General features: G+C 39.6%; 1 protein-coding gene across 4 annotated transcripts in view; it reads right to left on the reverse strand.

Annotated features, from left to right (window-relative positions):
* trim9 (tripartite motif containing 9) overlaps positions 1-20,924 on the reverse strand; it is a 59,650-nt gene that overhangs the window by 14,206 nt on the left and 24,520 nt on the right. For 2 of the 4 annotated variants that reach the window (XM_048974147.1, XM_048974145.1), the window contains exons 3-8: positions 20,114-20,236; positions 16,989-17,099; positions 16,595-16,748; positions 16,324-16,469; positions 15,861-15,999; positions 15,424-15,453 (exon numbers count right to left, since the gene is read on the reverse strand). In XM_048974147.1, coding sequence (XP_048830104.1) covers positions 15,424-15,453; positions 15,861-15,999; positions 16,324-16,469; positions 16,595-16,748; positions 16,989-17,099; positions 20,114-20,236 — 703 coding nt within the window. Of the gene's footprint in view, positions 1-254; positions 5,167-15,423; positions 15,454-15,860; positions 16,000-16,323; positions 16,470-16,594; positions 16,749-16,988; positions 17,100-20,113; positions 20,237-20,924 lie in introns of those variants that run through there. The other 2 variants (XM_048974148.1, XM_048974146.1) reach the window with 2 other exon arrangements.

Genomic DNA, 20,924 nt, shown 5'->3' on the forward strand with positions numbered 1-20,924 from the left:
CATATCTCCCATGCCAAAATTATTCTCCTTTACATTTTTAATGGCCAAAACCTATGCTTTGTGATAATATATTTCCATAATTATGTATTAGGTAGTATTGTTTCATGATTTCATGACTTTTATTTCAATTCACTATAGTGTTTCCTACAGGTCTGATGGTGCTGATCGGCGGAATGGGCTAGCTTTATCTGTCGGCACAATAATGGTCTAATATACGTGAAAAACAACAAATAAGTGTGACCTTTCACACAATATTTTGATTTACTGAATATTTCTTTTAATTTCTCATTATATTTCACAGATCCACCCCTTCCCTCTATTTATCCACATAGGAGGACAAAGTAAAAAAGAAAAAAAGAAGACTATACTGTGTACAACGATGGCACTGTTTGTCAGAGCACTTAGGGTGCACTTACACTTGGACCAGTTGCCTTGTACCATGCCCAAGCACAACTGTACTCCATGCCCACTGGTCTATGCTCACATTACACTTAACAATCCGGGCCCGTGCATGCACCATGTGACTTTTTGTGTTAAAGAAAACAGAGGAAGCAAAACGCAATCGCACAGCACAATGGAATTAATGATTAATGTCCTTATAGTGACACACATAGATTTATCTAGTATGCAACACATCAATTTTTATTTATTCATGCTACATGTAAAAGAAGACAATTCCACATTTTACCAAATATTTCACAGTTTGTGCAGGCAGTGATGCCCGGGATACCAGGTTTAAAAAGGAACTGCTTGTCTGCTCCCTGTGTTTCCCTTGACTGCTAATCAGCTGCACCTTAAGCTTGTTGGTCATGTTGTTTTTTTTTATGTCTAAGTACTGCTCCAAGAGGGAAGCACTGCTGACACATAGTGGAAATAAGCAGAACAGTGGGACGAGGTATCTAGGAATATTGGACGAAAGACTCAAAACAGGTTTAGCTCAGATCATTGATGAAGAGCAGCCTGGATTTCTTAAAGGAAGACACATTAGTAATAATATTCGATTAGTATTAGACATGGTAGATTATAGCAACTATATACTGGATTAAAGTTTTATGTTGTTTATTGATTTCCACAAAGCATTTGATACAATAGAGCATGATTTTTTATTTAGAGATATTGATTTTTTTGGCTTTGGGAAGTACTTTGTTAAAGCTATAAAGACTTTATATAATAGGATTGGCACAGGGGACTTATAAATGGTTTCAGATTGGGAGAGGAAATGGCAAGGGTGCCCCATTTCCCCTGATAGATATTATGTATATTTAATTCAAAATTAAGCATACTGTACCCAAGCATTGTTCAGGTAGATCACACTAGTCAACAGGACTTTGGGTCAAGCATGCTTGGGCATGGTACAGATCAGCTAATATGAGTACATCCTTAACCTTTCTGGCTTTTTCAAAGACACCTCTGGTGCTGGTCCATTTATTGATATTATCAGACAGGCAACAAGGTGTTCCCCTTTCAGTCTGTTTTGCAGGACAGTTTTGACCTCAATAACCAGAAGAAAAACAGACATTTGATTTTAAATTTACTATACAGAACTTAGAGGCAATATATACACTGCTCAAAAAATTAAAGGAACACTTTTTAATCAGAGTATAGCATCAAGTCAAACGTCTGGGATATTGATCTGGTCAGTTACGTAGCAGAGGGGATTGTTAATCAATTTCAGCTGCTTTGGGGTTAATGGAATTAACAACAGGTGCACTAGATGGGCAACAATAAGAAAATCCCCAAAACTGGAATTGTTTAACAGGTGAAGGCCACTGACATTTTTCCCTCCTCATCTTTTCTTGACTGTTCACTAGTTTTGCATTTGGCTATGGCCAGTGTCACTACTGGTAGCATGATGTGATACCTGGACCCTACAGAGGTGGCACAGGTCGTAGTGCTGTAGTTCTTGAGACCGGTGTTGGTCTCGAGACCTTTTTTTTTTTATGTGGTCTCGGTCTTGTCTTGGTCTCAACTCTATTTGGTCTTGGTCTTGCCTTGGTCTCAGACTTAGCGGTCTCGATGGGTTAGGGAAAAATAGAGAAACAGCACATCGAGCGAGCGAGAGTTGCTGTGTTGGGTTGAGTAGCAGTACTGGAGCATGTCAGTGGGGGGCACAGTACTCTTTGTATGCAAGTCTGTTTTAAAGCTTCCAAAAGCTGAGAAATAAAAAGACGTTTGCTTGAAGATCAGTGTGTCTTCGCATTCTCTCTCTCATGCTCGCCACAATTCATAAATATATGGTTAAGAATGATAAATATACAATTAAGAATATATATGGTTATATGATGTATTTGTGTACCTATCTGGTATTTGTTTGTGTGGGTGTATTGTTTAATTATTACAGTGGTGTTATTTGACATAATAAATCATCATTGATTTTATATAGCATCTGTGTATGGGCATTGTGTTGAGCAAGCATTCGTTCTATGCTATATGGTAAGTAATTTTAGTGATGTTAATATCGAAGTGAAAAGATTACAGTGGGACAATTCCAGTTTATCTATTAATGGATACAACATAGTCTATAGCATAATTATAATTCAAATAAATTTGGTATTTTACATTCATTAGAAAGCAGGGTCTTGGAGGTGCAAGTCAATCTGGAGGCTCATTCTCTTCAATTCAAAGCAAGGGATCATTACATAGCCATATTCATAGCTTACCCGAGGCCTCTGCCCTGGTATAAGAGACTTATGAACATCTTTCTGGTACATCCCATCTCTTTCCCTTGACGGGGTCTGATAAAATGGTTATAGGAGAGTATTGCTGAGAATATTATTTTCCATCAGACCTCATTCCTAACAGATTATCCAGTCCATATGAGTATAGATATCCAGCATAGTTTTTTTTTCATTAAGATCTGATGTTTTCAAAATGTTCCTTTAATTTTTTTGAGCATTGCATTTAGGGCTGAAAGAAAGAGAAAATTCACTTACCCTGGACATGATTGAAAAACCAATTTAAGTGTCTAACCTTAGCTGACATTAGTCTGTCTGTTTAACTGCCACAGCCCAAAGAGAAAAATAATCATTCTTATATTTAACCAGGACAACTTTACTACATGTTGTACAATGGTCAAGTTACATGTCAAAAACTCCTGAATCTAGCAGCTACCAGCGTAACACAGCTGCTGCATTTTTTCGGATAACAATTATCAAATTAGGAGAAAAACATTTGCTTTACCTGGTCCATGGCTGTAGCTACGGTGGCCCTGAAAGCCCAGAGTACGTCAACAATAACACAATGCAAAAACATTAAGGAAACCAAAAACAAAAGTTTGATACAAAACCATCAAGACAAAAATTAAGTTAGTTTCCTTAATGTGGTGTGTTCTCTTAGTGTATTGCAATTTTCAAAACGGAAGTGCTCCATGCCACAGGGGGCAGTAATCAACCTGCTGATCAAGGTTGTACAGTATTAAACTACAGAATAGTAGACAGACTGTTAGGGCTTTTTGATATATCGATATATTTTCAAAATAAGATATATCACAACTACAATCAAACCAGGGTGTGTTTCCCAAAAACCCCTGTTAGCAACTTACTGTACACTGTTGGACACAATAAGTTGTCTGGTTTAAACTACTTAAGTTGCTAATGCACTCCCATTCAATTAGCAATGTATGTGTGTTTTTTTTGCGAACAATGACTATATTCACATGCAATAACCTGAGTAAAATTTTGCATGTGTTTTTAATGGCCCGATTCCAGAGTAGACACAGTACTTGTGTTATTAAAAACACATGTAAATACCATAATCAGGTTATGGCATGTAAATGCAGTCATAATCAGCTAACACATCCAACGGGCCGTCCTCACTCCATAACTTGGGGAGACTGCATGTTTCTCTTCTGTATATTCCATAGGGCTGGGCGATACAGACCAAAAACCATATCGGTATTTTTAGCCAAAATAGCAATACACAATATTTTCTAAGTGCATCAAATGTACAGTTTTAAATAAAAAACCACATAACGTATAACAAACTATTAAAACAATATGTGGGCTTCTTTCCTTGTTTGAAAATATACAACAACTATTCAATATAGACATTTTCTTTATTCTGAACACATGTCTCAAAATAAAGACAGAAATCAATAAATGCCCATATCTGTTGCATGGGTTAAATAAAGCAGTCATGACATAAAAGTGATTTACTCAATTATGTCCACCAACAGACTTGTTTTTGTCCATTTATGACACTGCTCTAAAACATAAAGTGAATGTTATTTCTGTTCATAATCTAAATCCAAAACTTATTTCATTCAAGTGTTTTCTGAATTTGCAGCCCGTCAACACTAAACAGGTACTGTAGGTTTATTTATTCATTTACAGAGCACTTGTAAACAACAGGAGTTGAACCCAAAGTGCTGTACAGACGATAAACCATTAAAAACAACACAAATGACAAAACAATGTAAGAAGAATTTAAAAGAACACAGAAATAACTGAAAAATAAAAAACAATAAGAGACTAAAAACAGTGACAACTGTCAAACAATTCTCATACTGAATTAAAAGCTAAGGAATAAAAGGGCATTTATGATGAGATTTAAAAACAGGCAGTGACGGTGCCTTTCCACAGTTTAGGGGCCAGGACATGCAGAAAAGGCCCAAACACCTCTCTGTTTTAGCCTAGACCTTCTGGCAGTCAACAAAAACAGATCAGCAGATCTGAGAGACCTAGCTGGGGTATAAGGAGTAATCAGGTCAGTAAGGTAGGTCTCTAGTCCTCTTATAGCTTTAAAGGAGAACAGGAGAACCTTGTAGTTTATCCTAAACTGTATTGGTAGCCAATGGAGGGATGGAAGTACTTGTGTGATGTGGTCACACCTCTTAATGCCTGTTAAGAGACATGCCGCAACTTTCTGTACCAGCTGTAAGTGGGAGATGGAAGCTTGGCTGACCGGAAGACTTAATGTAAGGTTCCAGGGAACCTAGGTTAATGTGGGGGGAATCACTGGTCCCACTGGACTGAAAAATCAGGACCTTAGTTTTACTGTCATTGAAGTTTGAAAAATTTAATGCCACCCAGGCTTTGATGTCTTCCAGGCAGTCCAACAACAGTTTTAACAGATATATAGGTGGTGTCAGATAATACTGGTGTCAGAGGCACAATATCAAGAGTTGAATACTGCCCCCTGTGGCATGGAGCACTTCCGTTTTGAAAACTGCAACACATTAAGGAAACACAACACATTAGAACACAACACAGCAAGGGAACACAGCACAAATTAAATCTGCTTAATTTTTGTCTTGATGTTTTTGCGTTTTCTTAAGTTTTTGCCTTGTGTTACTGTTGACGTGCTCTGGGCTTTTAGGCCCACCATATGTAGGGGCACGTGATTTGACGATATTGTGAACAATTAAAATCCCTTGCCTTTATGGAGCGATAATTTGTATCGTAGTACAGTGCAGATTCTGTCAGTTGCAATTATATGGCTAATACACATATCTAAAGCTTTGTCAGCCAAATCCATTTTGATAGACCAATAAACCAGTAATAGCAAATAGATTTTTGCCTCTCTGTCCTTTTCGTGCTCTTGTCCCAAAGTGCAATATACAAAATGCAATTTGACATGTATTTGACAATGTAGCGGCATGGACGAGATGGAGGAATTGGTCCCGAAAAAGAATTCGACATCAGTAACAGATGGTAACAGACTGAAGAGCTGGCATGCTGGCTTGATGTGGTCTCCAGCAGTGCCTGTGGAAAGCACACATCATCAGAGACCACAGCCACCCAACACGCCAGCTCTGGAAGGCGATGCAGTTCCTTGGACTACCAGACTCAAGAACAGTTTCCACCACCACCAGATTCCTCAACTGCAACACTTAAAAAGTATACAAAAATTTACTGGTATTATGTGTAATTATTCCTCAACGTGCATTTTTTGATACTAAGTCACTTTCTCAATGCGGAAAACTGGTGCGTGCACTACTCCCACCGCCTTACATACATAGACATTCCCTTATTTATGACTTTCTCATTTTTAATTCTTAATTTTATTGTACTGAATCTTCTTGTCCTCCAACGCTGAGAGACTTGTTTTACTGCTTATCCTCTCCTCCAACACATTTAATTGTAATGTTGACCCTGTGTTACCATATGTATGACAAATAAATTTAAACTTGAACCTTTAACAAAACAACACACACAATAGTTATTTTATATATTTGCTAAGGTAATGTTAACAAGTCGGATAGCAACATTGCAGACTTTTTTTAACCACCTCTAAAAGACTATTATTTTTTCTTCTTTTTGTTTCCTTATAGAGCTATATTTTTTTGAACAAGGTAATTGTCATGCCAGGCTCGTGTATGCCAAGCCCCCCTGATTATCCACGTCTGCTTCCCTAACCATGCCCAGCTGTATCCTGTTTTGCCCTGTCTTTGTTCTATATCAGTCCACGTCTTGCCCTGCTTTTTGTCCGTCATTGATGTTAGTAACGTAGTGATGTCCCGTTCTCCCCGTAGTTGTCGTCCCCTTAATAAATACCCAGTTTTCCCGACTTTCGCCTGCCTGCTTCGTTCTTCCCTGCCTCCTACCCGTCCGCACCCACGAACCCTGACAGTAATAGTTTGTGTTGTACTGTCAGTAACTTCTTACTTAAGGTGCTGACCAGAAATAGACGTAAATATTGCCACGTCGGTGGCAATGATGTCAAGCTCAGACAGTCTGAGGTTACGAAAAGCAATTTTAAAGAAGCGTGCGAGCTAGCCAAGACAATGTCCCAGGCAGTAATCATCTCTGACCCCCTCCCAGCTAGACGTGGCGCTGAGACCTACAGCAGGCTTTGGTCGCTGAACTACTGGCTGTGAAGGTGGTGCTCTGAAAATAGCATAGGTTTTGTAGATAACTGGTCCACTTTCGAGGGGAAGCCTGGTCTTTTGAGCCGGGATGGTATCCACCCCTCGTGGGAGGGTGCTACCCATTTTTCAATGAACTTGCAGCTAGCCTTAATGCAGGTACAGGTTTAGGTTTAGGCGGCCTTTAACAAACAGCAGCTAAGGTCAGGCCGCAGGCAGAAAGCCTAAACCGGCCGCCTGCGAGTTGCCTTGAGTCGTCACCTAGTCCCACCATATTGACATTGTATCTGTGCCCCAAACCAAAAATAGTACACGTAGACCGCAAAAAGCATCCCTTTCAAATTTTATTTGTATTAAGTTAGAACAGCTGATACAGACCACCTGCACCACTAAGCTAAAAATAGGATTACTAAATATTAGATCACTAACTACTAAGGCACATATTGTAAATGAAATGATTTCTGACTATGTCCTAAACATGCTCTGTCTAACAGAGACATGGGTTAAACCTAATGAGTACTGAGCCTTAAATGAGGCGACGCCTCCGGGATATAGTTATGAGCACAGACCCCGACTAAGATGGAGGCATTACAGCAGTTTATGAAAAAAACGCTACCAATAATGCAGAAATCAGGATTTAAATTTAAATCATTCTAATTATTGTCCCTCAAAATCTCAAGCACCTGTTCAAAATCTAAAACTCTGTCTCTCCCCCTCATTATAATTATAATTATAATCATTTATCGTCCACCAGGTCCTGAATTTGCAGAATTCCTTTCAGACCTAGTTACTTTTTTATTTTAATATTCATGTAGACAATGAACATGATCCCCTGACAATAGCCTTTACGAATATACTAGACTCTATGGGTATCACTCACAAGCTTGGTGTTATTCTAGATTCGGATCTTTTGTTTGATGTACATGCTTCTAACATTAGCCATACCGCCTACTTTCACCTGTGTAATATTGCAAAGTTAAGAAACATGCTTTCCTTTCAAGATGCAGAGAAATTGGTTCATGCGTTTATTACCTCCAAGCTCGATTACTGTAATGTCTTATTCCCCGGCTGTCCAAATAGGTCATTAAATTAACTCCAGCCAGTCCAGAATGCAGCAGCCAGACTCCTCACCAAATATGATCATATTACCCCAATTTCATCTTCACTATACTGGCTGCCAGTTAGATTTCGTGTTGACTACAAAATACTGCTCTTAACCTACAAAGCTGTAAATGGTCTTGCACCGCAGTACTGTATGTGTGATCTCATTTGCAACTACAATCCGAATCGTACGCTTAGATCACAGGATGCTGGTGTTCTATCCATACCCAGAATATAGAACGCTAATTTTGGGGGAAGAGCATTTGCTCATAAAGCACCACAATTATGGAATAAAGTTCCTATTAGTGTTCGGAACTCAGACACAATCTCTGCTTTTAAGTCAAGGCTTAAAACGTACCTCTTTAGCCAGTCTTTTGGATAGTAAAATCCCCTTTTCTAAGGTGAATGGGAAATCTGGAGATTCATAGTCATTTGAGATTAAAGGTGAAAGTGCTGTTGTCCTGCCATTTTCTGTCATGACCTGCGCGTCCAGTCCTCATGTGTGCCACTGATCATCTATGTGTGATTGTGATCACCTGTTACCTGTTATTTCAGCTTGTCTTGTGTATTCACTTAAGCTGTTGATGGTAGGTTGGCTTGACGCCAAAACCCCTGGACACCCTCATGTCTGTGCTTCTTTCCAGGTCTCTCTTTTAGCCAGGGTGCCATAGTTACTTTAGTACTGCCAGAGGTTAAGTTAGGTGTAGGGCAATAACTCTTCTCCATCTTCTCTTTTTCGAGCTGATCCCAAGCTGACACTACACCATGTGAGCCCTCACCTGGACTCCCGGAGATAACTACATGAAACCATCTGGGACTTTAAAACTATATGAACTCAAATTAATGTCAATATAAATGCAATTCCATGTTCTCCGGTCGCCCAGAGGAGGATGGGGTACCCTTCGAGTCTAGGTTCCTTTCAAGGTTTCTTCCTGCTAGAGGGAGTTTTTCCTTGCCACTGTCACCTCAGGCTTGCTTGGTGGTGTTCTGGCTGGTTAAATGTAAAGTGCTTTGTTACAATAACTGTTGTTAAAAGAATAGAATATATATATAGAAATAAAATTGAATTGAATTGAACTTGGAAAATAGTCTAAACCAACATGAAAATAAATTCCGATAAGATCGCAGATCGTGATCCTGCCTAAAAAAAAAATGTGATTTTCTTTTTCTCCATATCACCCTCCCTTACGTGCTTGAACATTATCCACCAAATCTTCTGCCATAAGTTCTAGACAATGTCTCTCTCTGTACTTCACTGCAAAATACACGTATGATTGTCTGTACCACTTTCACAATAGCAGAACAAACAGAAAGAGAATGGGGAGATGGTCCACATGTTAAATGTTAAATGATCCTGTGTAACTGTGGCCATTATGTGGGCCATTTATATAATTAATTATTAATTATATAATTAATTTCCTCAGACTTATTTTATATAATGGAGAATTTATTTAAGTTGAATTAGTTTAATTATGCATAGTTTTATTTTGTATAAGTAATCGCACTGTTATTGTGCTGACTTCATGTAACTTCCGCACGATTACTGTTGGGCTGCTCTCTCTCTCTAGAGAAAAGATGCGACGACAGCAATGAAAAGCAAGCTGCAAGCATGTACACAGCACATTGTTGAAAGTCTTCTGTTAGTCCAGCAGATTTAAAGAGATGCCTGTACCACAAATAAGGTGCAATGAAAATTCGTGCTGTTCATTGACACAAGTGGTCGATAGTGCAGGTTCGGAGAACCAGTGGGTTTTACACCACCCGTCCACAGCGCACGGAGCAGTCATCAAAGGACTGATAGATAAGTCAAAAACAAACACTATACACACAAAGTACAAAGACATACACAGTTTGAAGAGCAACGTTTTTATGACAAAGCTATAAATTCTTGAGCACTAACAAGTAAATAATAGGAGAGCCTTTGTAGAGGCTAAAAGTTCAATTCATCTAAGCTGTGGTGTGTGGTAAATGTCTTGACTCATTTGCAAATAATTCAACTTAAGCTTGCTGTTTGTAGATTCATTTGAGATGCCTAACTTAAAGAGTAAATATGTTTTCTCATGTTTTCTAGAACTTTCTGTATTTCTAATTTAAAGTGTGTTTTTTTGGAAAAAAAATATTATAAGTGAAGGCTATTTAATACTGGTTTTTTAAGTTTTGAAGTGTTCTATAATCTACAAAACCTATACATTGATTGATATGCTTTGTGCAAATAATGCTGTTGATAATCATAACATTTGATATATGTAAGCTTTAAGGTATTTACATTTAAGTGACATTTACCTTTGAGTATAGGTTTTATTTATTGTGTACATTTTCTAAATACAAAAGTCAGATTAAAGCACCTATTTTTAAATGACTGAGCCAAGTGAGCTTATAATTCAGGTAAGAGACAGTGTTGGGGAAAGTATAAATTGGCGAGGACGACCTGAAGGTCAGGTGAGTGGTGCCAATGTCATGACCTGCTCGTCTGATCCTTCTGTGTGCCATGCCCCCTCATTTACCTTGTGTGGAATCCTGTGTGTTCGAGTGTTCTCAGCTGTGTCTAGTTGTTGTTAATCTAGTCTGGTATTTAGTGCTTCCAAGTCTGTCTTACCCCTGTCCAGTTATTGATGTTCGTGCTTGCTTTGTGTCCTGTGGTTTTGTAATGTCTAACAAATCCCCATTTACACGACTTCTCGATGTCTGTGCTGCTTTCCAGGACGCAATCCGTAAGAGCCAAAGCTGAGTAAGAGGAATTGCAACAGCCCAGAAGAAGGCAAAAGGACACTCGTCGAAGAGTGGATCTGCGTGTAGATATTTGTAATTTCATTGTATTTAGAACCTCAAGTCCACTGAACAGAAAATCCCAGAAGGAGAAGAGCAGAAGTATGGTTTCTTCCACTAGAGGTGCTAAAAGATACCTCAGAGCACTCTAGCAGATCTTCTATACAATAAAAGCTGGTGCTGATGCTGTTGCAAGCCAAGCTGTTCTGAAAGTGTTACAAGAATCAGAGAATAACTAGAAACACAGCACCTAGAAGTAGACGTTAAGATAGCTGTTCAAGAACCAGCAATTGTGAAGTGTCATTTAGACAGAAAGGCAGAAGAGGTGAAACAAAGAATAAAGAGAGAAGAAGAGGTAGCTAAAATTAAAGTTGAAATGGAAGAGCATGCAGCTCTACAAAGGACTCTGGAGGAAAAATGAAGAAAGAGACAGCATTTGGAGGCGGCGAGGGGTCTTAATGCAGCATGAGCTGGAATGCAGATGTACAATTCAGCAGAGGCCATAGAAGAGCAGTGGAAAGATATATTAGACCATTGTACCAAATGGTGAAGCGCTGGCTCCTACAAGGTCTCTGTCCTCATTTATGTCTCCTGTACTACAGTACAAGTTGTGACCACCTCATCAAATGAAAGTACAACAGGGCTCGTTAAGGTTCTGGCAGGTGCTTTGAATGCTAGAAGAATTTCAGGTCCTGAACCCACAGTATTTAGTAGGGATCCATGGAAATTCAACAACTGGAAATTTACCTTTGAGACACTGATTGACCAGAAGAATGTCCAAGGAGAAGATGTACTACCTCTGTTGATTTGTAAGTAGACAAGCTAAGAGAGCACTTGATGGTGATTTCCTACTGGGGACTAAATCTGCCTATGTTGTTGCATGGGAGATTTTGGAGGAGAGATATGGAAACCCTTTTACAATCGCAGAAGCATACAGAGACAAGCTCCGTGCATGGCCCAAGACAGTATATAAGAACAACTTTGAGCTCAGAGAATTTGCTGATTTCCTCCAAAGTTGCGAGGCTATCATGATCCACACCAAGGCACTGGAAATCTTAAATGACACTAATGAAAATAAGAAAATTCTTTCAAAGAATTTTCAAAGGTCAAGGGAAGTAAAAGCAGTTGCTAGACTGTGTCGCACCCACCCAGTCACGCCCACTTCTGACGTCGGCAACTACAGCCGGTCCTGCCCAAGGATGATGGGACTTCCTATAAAGCCCCACACCAGCAATAGGTCGGTACAAGGTATTGTTGGCATGCCACTACTGAGCACTCTCACTCAATGTTCTCCCCGCAGTTACATTCTGTCCATCTGGCCCTTCCCGAGTTACCCACGCCTCCTGCCTGCCCTCTTTCCCGTCCGCCCTCCCCGTGACTTCCCTCGTGGATTCCTCCCCTAAGTGTGTCTGCGTCCTCAGACAGACTCCCCGGCTCTTCGACCCTTGGATTTTCTCTCGACTATGGTATCTGGACACGTTTTGATTTCAGGTGACAGATACGGACGACTTCCTAGAAAGACCTCGCTACGACCTCTGACCCCTCTCTGTCTCATCCTTAATAAACTTGGTAATTGTCCTGGTCTTTTGTTCCAGTACAGACTGAAGAATTCAAAGGTGTGAAGCAAAGAACCAATGAATGTAGCTTAGAAGAAAGAAAGGAGGTCTTGCTATTATTAAGCTAGTTGAAAAGGAAACATTCACAGATGAAATAAAGAGCTTGAAACTAAGGAAAGTAGTTGCCAAGACCAAAGACAGTAAGCTGTACAAGTTGAGTACATTCTTGGATGAAGACAGCATTTTAAGGGTGGGAGGGAAGTCAATCTACGCTACACCTGCATGTGAAGGATCCAGGAATACTCCCAAGGAACAGCCACGTATTAAAGTTACTTATAATGCACTCTCACAAAAGGGTACATGATCAAGGACGTGGAATGACGATGAACGAACTGTAAGCTAATGGATGGTGGATCCTGGGATGCAGCAGTGCAGTCTCGTCACACATCTTCAGTTCTGTCAAGTGTAGAAAGTACAGAAGACATACTGAAAAAGCGAGAATGGGTGACTTACCATAAGGTAGACTGAAAACTTACACGTGGATAGACTACTTTGGTTTGATCTATGTTAAAGTACAAAGAAAGGATATTAAAAGATATGGTCTCTTACTTATCTTTTTTATGTTCAATGGCTATACACATAAAAATTGAAACATTTATCAGTGCTTTAAGAGTGTCCATTGCCGTAAGAGAAAATGTTCGTCAACTGAGATGTGACCATGGAACCAATTTTGTCGGTGGAAGAACAAAATTTACAGAACTCCTGAAAGGAATGGATCAAGAAAGACTGAAGGTTCTAGGATGTGAATTTCTGATGAACCCTCCAGCGGAGAGTCACATGGGTGACAACTGGGAGAGGCAAATAAGAACTATAATGAGTCTTCTTGCTGCTTTTCTCGACCAGTCAGTACAAAGGCTTGACAGTACTTTTCTAAGGACATTTCTATAATATGAGATTATGGCCATAATTAACAGCAGGCCACTCACTGCTGAATATTTGAATGACCCAACCAGACCTGAGCCTTTAACTCCAAACAATTTCCTCACAATCTACCCAGGGTCAGACGGTAGGATTAGAAAATTAAGATTGCTGGTTAGTGACACTATGTTTGACAAAACAAGGAAATCCACAACTAAAATGGTATTCCTTAAAGGACCTGTACAGAAGGTTGTTACCCCACTTGAGGCAGACTAAGTTGTTTAATGTATTGACTGAAATTCCATGTGAAATAGTTAATTACAGGAGATGTTGCAATATGATTCCCACAACATGTTAATAAATATTCCATTTTCACAATAACCCCAACTGGTCGATTGCACACAGAATCACACACTACAGGGAATTTTAGGAAGCCATTTAACCTAACTCCATGTCTTTGTATGACATGGGGAGAACACGAGTTACATGCCAATAAATACAATATACAGTATAAAGGATTTCATATATGTAATAAAACTGAACCCATACTTCAGTAGCTATGAATTATGAATTGGCTTTATAATTACTATTATCATCATCATTACCATCGTCATACAAACAAAATAGCAACCCTGTTCTGGTTCTGGTTTAGAATTCCATAGCCAGAAAATTAAAACCCCTTTAAGTGGTCAGAATTTAACTAATGGTAACTTAGAAGAAAAGACTATAAAAATAACCTCCATCCATCAATTGTTCTATCCATCCATCTTCCTCAACTAGTTATCCAGTACAGCATTGCCATGAGCATAGAGCCTATATCCCTAGAGGCAAAGAGCACAAGGTAGGGGGAACCCAAGATGGGATGTCAATCCATTTCAAGGCACACACTAATACAGAATCACATACCAGGTGTGTAGGTTTGGGTATGGATATTGTTGGAGTACCATGTGCGTTTAGGGGGGGCTTCAGGACTGATTTGGCTCTTACCAATGCTGAAACCAAACCTATGCCTTTGTCACATATTATGGTCAATTTAGGGACAGCAATTCAACTGGTTATACATAAATAACATATTATTTTGTTATGAATAAACAGACGGTCCTCTACTTACAAACTTTCAACTTATGAACATTCAGACATACGAACGAAGAGGACTGTAAGTTCAAATTGTGTTCATTGGGTTCCCGTTTCCTGTCCGCAACATCAATATTTGCGCATACCCTTTTATGATATTGAATAATGACTTACGAACATTTTAACCATTCGGAACGCATCTCATTCGTAAGTGGAGGAGCGTCTGTAATTAACTAAATATCAAAGGACATAGATAAAATATTTTCTCGATTTGGTTCTATATAACTATTTTAGCTATCTATTTTTCTGCATTTTTCTGCATGCTGCAGAATGACAGCACTGTATAGCCTAATCAGTTTCGGTGTTATTATGCCATCTGCATTAGTAAAATCTCTAAATTACTTTTACACACAGGTGACTTTTAGCTAACTGATGTTAAAAATTTAGAATTCTCAGAAATCATCTTTTCACTCAATTATGACATGCAGACTTTTTCACTCCCTTTTAATTAACACAGTTACAGAGACAAAATATCCCCAGGTAAATGAATAACATTTTGAAGTGTGTGGGCATTTGTACAACATATAAAACGTCTATTGTCACGCCCACGCAGGCGGGAACTACCGGGTGTGCGGAGTTGCGGGTAACGAGAGGGAGTATAAATACGGCCGAATTACCCCAGCATGTCGCGAAGTATTGAGCCGATGATTCCGAGCCGTACTGAGCGTTACTTTGTCTATAGTCTCCCTCATCTCCCTCGCCTGCTCTGTTCACCCAGTGTTTTCTCCTTACCTGCTTCCCCTTCCTTCCCCAGACCCGCTCCTAACCTGATTTCCCCGCCGAGACTGACACGTCCCGTTCCCGCCCCCCTGTGTGGTCTCGTCTCGTGCCTACTCGTTGGACTGACTTCCCGGATCCCGACCTCTCTGCCCGTCAAACGACCACGACTTTTGCCTGTCCCTACCTGTACCTCTGCCCCGATTGCGCCAATAAACAAGGCGTGGGATTGCATTCCTGGATCCGTGTCTTCCTGTCTGGGTTACCCTTACATCTATAATATTTCTAAATATTAATGCATTGCTTAATGCACTTTAGACTACTCCCACCAAAAAGTATTCATATACATAAAATCACATTCTGTGACTGTACTTTTGAATTAAAATTTGCTAATTAACTAATAGGCATACAAAGATACAGGCATACCTGTTGCTATATCACATGGAGGAAGTCCTGCTGAAATGCAATAAAGAGAAAAAAAATTAGATGTGGCAAAATGAGAGAATAGCAGAAGAGCATTAAAATCACTGACTATGTATACGTAATATCTTTAGTAATGTATAATTAATTGTTATTCGTTCACAAGATTATAAAAAATCTTTCTACAATAATCCATGCTGTACTTAAGAGAATTTAGGTTACATTATATGATTTGCTAAAAGGCTGTTATTTGCATAGATAGCTGGCATTAACAACAGTAATTACAATTCAGTTTAGTAACAGTTCAGACAGGTCTCCCTGGGTCCATATTAATCATTAGCAATGGATACATATCTATGCATATCTGCCACAGTTTCTGTCAGTAAGAAGATCTGGATATGAATATGCAAGCATGCTATATTTACAAAACAGTGACTCCTTACTCTCTGAGGTTTGGATGATCAGAGTTTTGCTGCACTGACTCATTCCACTAACATTGAAGGCTTTCACACGAGACTTGTAAGTGCTGTTGAAATGCAGCCCATCCACCGTGCATATAGTTTCTTTTCCAACATACACTTCCTGCCAGGAAATACATGGTTTGGCACGAAATAAAAATCAGTCAAAGACAATTGTAAAATGTACTGTAAATTTCATAACGTTTAGAACTGTCACAATCACTTTTAGCTGTAACAATTACTATATCCTCCATAACATATTATGTCACTGAGAACTGTGTTGGGGGAGACCTATTTTAAAATTAGAACCTTTAGAAATTAAAAAAAACAATGCCAACACATTATATTCTTGTACACATTGTGACGCTAACAAACTAACAAACTGGACAGCAACAAACCAGTTTACTCCTGTCATGCATCATCATTTTTAATATGCATGGATTCCCACCCTAAACTGGCCCCCATTGCCATCATCCAGCTCCAGGATGTAGCCGTCCACAGTGACGGTTGACAGGGGTGGCTGCTTCCATGATAGGGTGACACTGTTGTTATTTGTGCAGCAATCCTCCAACTGAAGCATTGGTGCTGCTGGCACTGAAAGGTGACCTAAGATTAGCTTACACCCATACGTGCATAATACACTGGAAACCGAGCATTATTAATGTGTTAATACAATAGCTGACAATTTATCCAAGTGACAATCGAATACGAGTCGTTACCTTTCATCTCCACAAAGTCTAGCTGATGGATGGTCTGAAGCAGTGAACTGCTGTCCAAAGTCAGGTCAAAGTCACTCGTCATCCTTGGCGTCAATGTGCCCTTTCCCCACTGGCTCTCAGTCAAATGAACTCTTCGGATAAGGGCTTCTGAGATCTGTGACAGATTGTAATGTAACATCAGATTTTTTAAAAACCAGCTCTGGCATGGTAATACAGAGCAGAATGCATAATCAACATCCATCTATTACACATAAAAAATAAAAAGTACCAATTAATTCTTTATCTGGATGTCTTTGTATTTTTCACAATAACATCAATAATATTTTTTGTTTGATTCTTAAATGACTTCCCTGTTTCATGCAGACCCATACTGAAGGATGCTCACTACCCCTACCTGCAGGAACCCACTTGGGTCATTTTCTTTGATGACCTCCAAACAATATTCCATAAGGCCTGTAGTCTGACGCAACTTTACTGTACAGTGAGAGATCTGATCCCGTACAACCTAGAAAAGGGCAAAATACCGTAGATAAACTGAGGGAAAAGTTTGATGTACATTCATTGTAGTGCATACCATTATTGTATTTTCGAGAATCTATCCATCTTCCAGCCATCTTGATCAGGATCATGGGGGGGGGGGGGGTATTATTTTTATTTCTATTGCATTTCGGAAGAACAGGGGGGCCTAACCCCTGCAGTAGAGAGCACAAAGCTGGGGTAAACCCTAAATGAGATGCCAATCCATGCAGAGCACATGCACACACAGTGCACATTGCAGGCAAGTAAGAGATGAGATACCTTACAGGCACATGTGTTAGGACTTCTGAAGGAAACTCCGATAACTCAGGGAGAACATGCAAACTTCTCATACACAGAGAGGAGGTGGAATTAAAATGCACAACCCTGCAAAATACTAAGTCACCATACTGCCCCCGCCAAATTTAATTAAACACTGCTAAATTATAAAACGTCATTTTTTCCAGACAGATTTGTTGTATTATACCACTCTAGTATGTTGATAACAACACTGACCAGGGCACATGTTGCCTTGCTTTGAACCGGAAATAGGTGGCCCTAAATGATATTTTGACTTGGCAGTGAACTTTGGTCAAGGTTCAGAGTTTCGAGTGTTGTTTTGTTTCTACGATACTTTCAGGTTTGTTGGAGTTCTGTCAGTTGTTGATGATGGATATTTAAACTAAGTACTTTGTATCCCATGCTTTACAGTTGTCTCTGGTGTGAAATGCTTCTCAAAGGGTTTCTGAGTTGAGTTGAATTATCCTGTTAGTAATGAATATAATGAATTTTAAAAATGAATGATTGCCTCCGAAAAAAATTCTGCCCACTCTGCCTGACTTACCCCGTGTTTCCTGTGGAGGCATGGCTGGTTTAGGGCCACGCCTTGTACTGGTTAGTACTACCTATTGTTCTGCTCTCCTGTTAACCAGCCATAGCTGCCCTGCGTTTTACCCTTGTTAGTCCTGTACTGTATATAAGTGCTCCCTAGTCCAGCCATTGGTACCTATTGTCACCTCTGTATTTACCTGTGTCTACAAAAAAAGCCAGTTCCGAGGGTATTCTGCACCAACGGCGTGCATTTGGGTTGTTCTCTTACCCAATGTGACAACATCAAAAATAGTGAGTGAATAGTACATAGTACAATAGTGAATTGTACATTCAGGAGTATTCTGTTAATCTATAACAAGTACAGAACATTTGCATGATCATATGTTAGAACTGAAATTATCAACCTCTTGAATTTGTTAAAACCATAATTGTGTATCTGATAATTTCCTGTTCTATGTAACTACTTCATTTTCATTTGAATATGTTTTCATTTCTGGTTCTACATAAATAAACTCACACATAACTGCAGGGTCCTACATCCTAAGGCATTTGTCCATTATATTTGCAGTGTATACCCAACTGTGTCATGCCACCGTACATGGAATCAATCCAATTATTTTAGTCAGTGGGGAAGAGGGGACACTACACTTGACTAGAAAGTAGTTTTTCCATTAACTTTTATGTACACCAACACAATTGTTTTATGTATCTATTATGTCAGACATGGTATGCATCTATTCATCATATTATGATTTCAGATTGCCACAATACTGATCGTGGACAGAAGACCCAAACGAAGTGCAAACAAGAAGTCAAAACACCAGGGGAAAAGTAAAGTCAGAATCGGAAGCAGATATCATAAAGTGTGGGAATATATGCTGGGGAGTGGGGGATAGGCACATACTTGAGGGGACACAGGGAAATTGTTACACTCAGTGCAGGGGAACCATTAAAGTAGAGACGCACCTCTACTTACAAACTTTCAGACATATGAATGAAGAGGACTACGTCCAAATTGTGATCATTGGGCTCCCATTTCGCAACAACATTTTTTTTTCTGTGCGCCAATTCCACCTAGTACGACTTTTGGCTGCTACTCCCGCCGCGCAGCAGCATAGTGTGCATGCTCCCAGCATCCTTGTTCTTTGTACTTGTGTATACCCTTAAAAGGATGTTGAATGACGACTTACGAACATTTCAAGTTATGAACGGTTGTTCGGAACGTATCTCATTCGTAAGTAGAGGCGTTTGTAAATAGTTCATTGCTGCCACCTAGTGACTGAAAACTATTATACTATTATATTAACTGGAAGTAGTCACTGATCAGAAGGCTGAATTTTATCCAGAACATTGTTGTAAACCTAGAAAATGTGACTGATGTTTATATTTTGCAATTCCGTCATATAATCTTACTAATTGGCATTGTCTGTAAGTAAAACACTGTTCCTTTTAAGGTACTACTTTAATTTACGTTAATGATGCATACTATGCTAAAGTATTTACATTGTGTATATTGATTTAGTTATTAGTATATCTCCATTTTTGTATTTCTAGTTTCTAGTTTTTCTAGTTTCACACTTTTCCCTAATTAAACCTGCCAACTACAATTATCTTCTTTGGAGGACAGTTGGGGTTGTGTTTAGCTGCCTGTACAGTATAGCTGGGTACAAGTCACAAAGCCCTGTCCTTATCAAGGACAGAAAACTCAGGCTCACCTAGATAGGAGTCAGAATCAGCACTTGTACAGGAAAAAGGATCAGAAAGAAAAGGCACACAATACCACACAGGAAGAGATATAAGTAAGCAGGGAAGATAAGCACTTGGTTGATGAACATGCAAAGACAAAACTTCACAATGACCAAACTGGTTCTACTGGTTATATGCCAATAGCAATTAAATCACAAAGCACAACAGCTGACAGAAATCTGATCAGCTCAATCAGATGAGGGGGGATGGTCACTACAAGCAGTCCAGTCTTTTCCTTATACAGATGATGTTGTGCAAACAAGCATTCATTTTCTGTACCTGCTCATTCAATACAGGGCTGTGAAACCTGTCCCAGGAAGTACCAGGCGTAAGGGAGATGACACCCAAGTGACAAAGCCAGGCCTACATTCACACACAATGCCAAACTAAGGGCAATTCATGGGAGTCCAAGGGAGGATGACTAACCTTTAACTTGTGTTCATGCTCTGTGTTGACACGGGACAGAAGCTGAGTCTTCTTGCGACTGAGTGCATCAATAAGAGCATCACATTGTGCAACCAGACAGGCTTCAAATTCCACACCATTTTCCTGCAGAAACAAAACAGAATAGGTGTGTGCTGCCCATAAAAACACAAACATAAACTATGTTATCTATGTCCTAAACAGGAAATTAAGGAACTGAAAAGGCAGGTAGGACAGGCATGTGGAATGACAATAAGACACTGGAGTGTCACAAAATCATCAACGGAGTGTGTAAAATGCTTGTTTTCAACTTTGAATTGACTAACAGTATTCTATAATATATAGAGCTCTGCATGATGCTCTCCCTATTACTCAAAAATTATTTTCAGAGCCACAAATAACTATAAAAATAACCTTGTTGTTTGGTTGTCTGCAATACAACTGTGATTTGTAGTAATGTGATCAGTCAAACAAAGTCAAAGACTGTCCAGCGTGGCGCAGCAACCTTACTAGTGGTGCCCGTGCAGCAGAGCTGAAATGAACGGCAGACGCGCAAACAAACGGGCCGCACGCAAGGCCAGAGCTGCCTCCACCTCAGCACCCACCCATGTGTGTTCCACATGTGGGCGTACCTTCCGGGTCCGAATTGGCCGCATCAGCCACCTTCGGACCCATAGCCACCGTTCTTTCATTTGACTTGGAGCCATGGTCATCTTCGACCACGAAGGACAAACAGAAAGACTTATCACAAGTGTTGGGCTGCGAGGAGTACAAGTAAGTAAGAATTTTATTGTAATTTTGTACATTCTGTGTT

The sequence above is a fragment of the Brienomyrus brachyistius genome, chromosome 14 (genome assembly GCF_023856365.1).
Source record: "Brienomyrus brachyistius isolate T26 chromosome 14, BBRACH_0.4, whole genome shotgun sequence".
NCBI lineage: Eukaryota > Metazoa > Chordata > Actinopteri > Osteoglossiformes > Mormyridae > Brienomyrus > Brienomyrus brachyistius.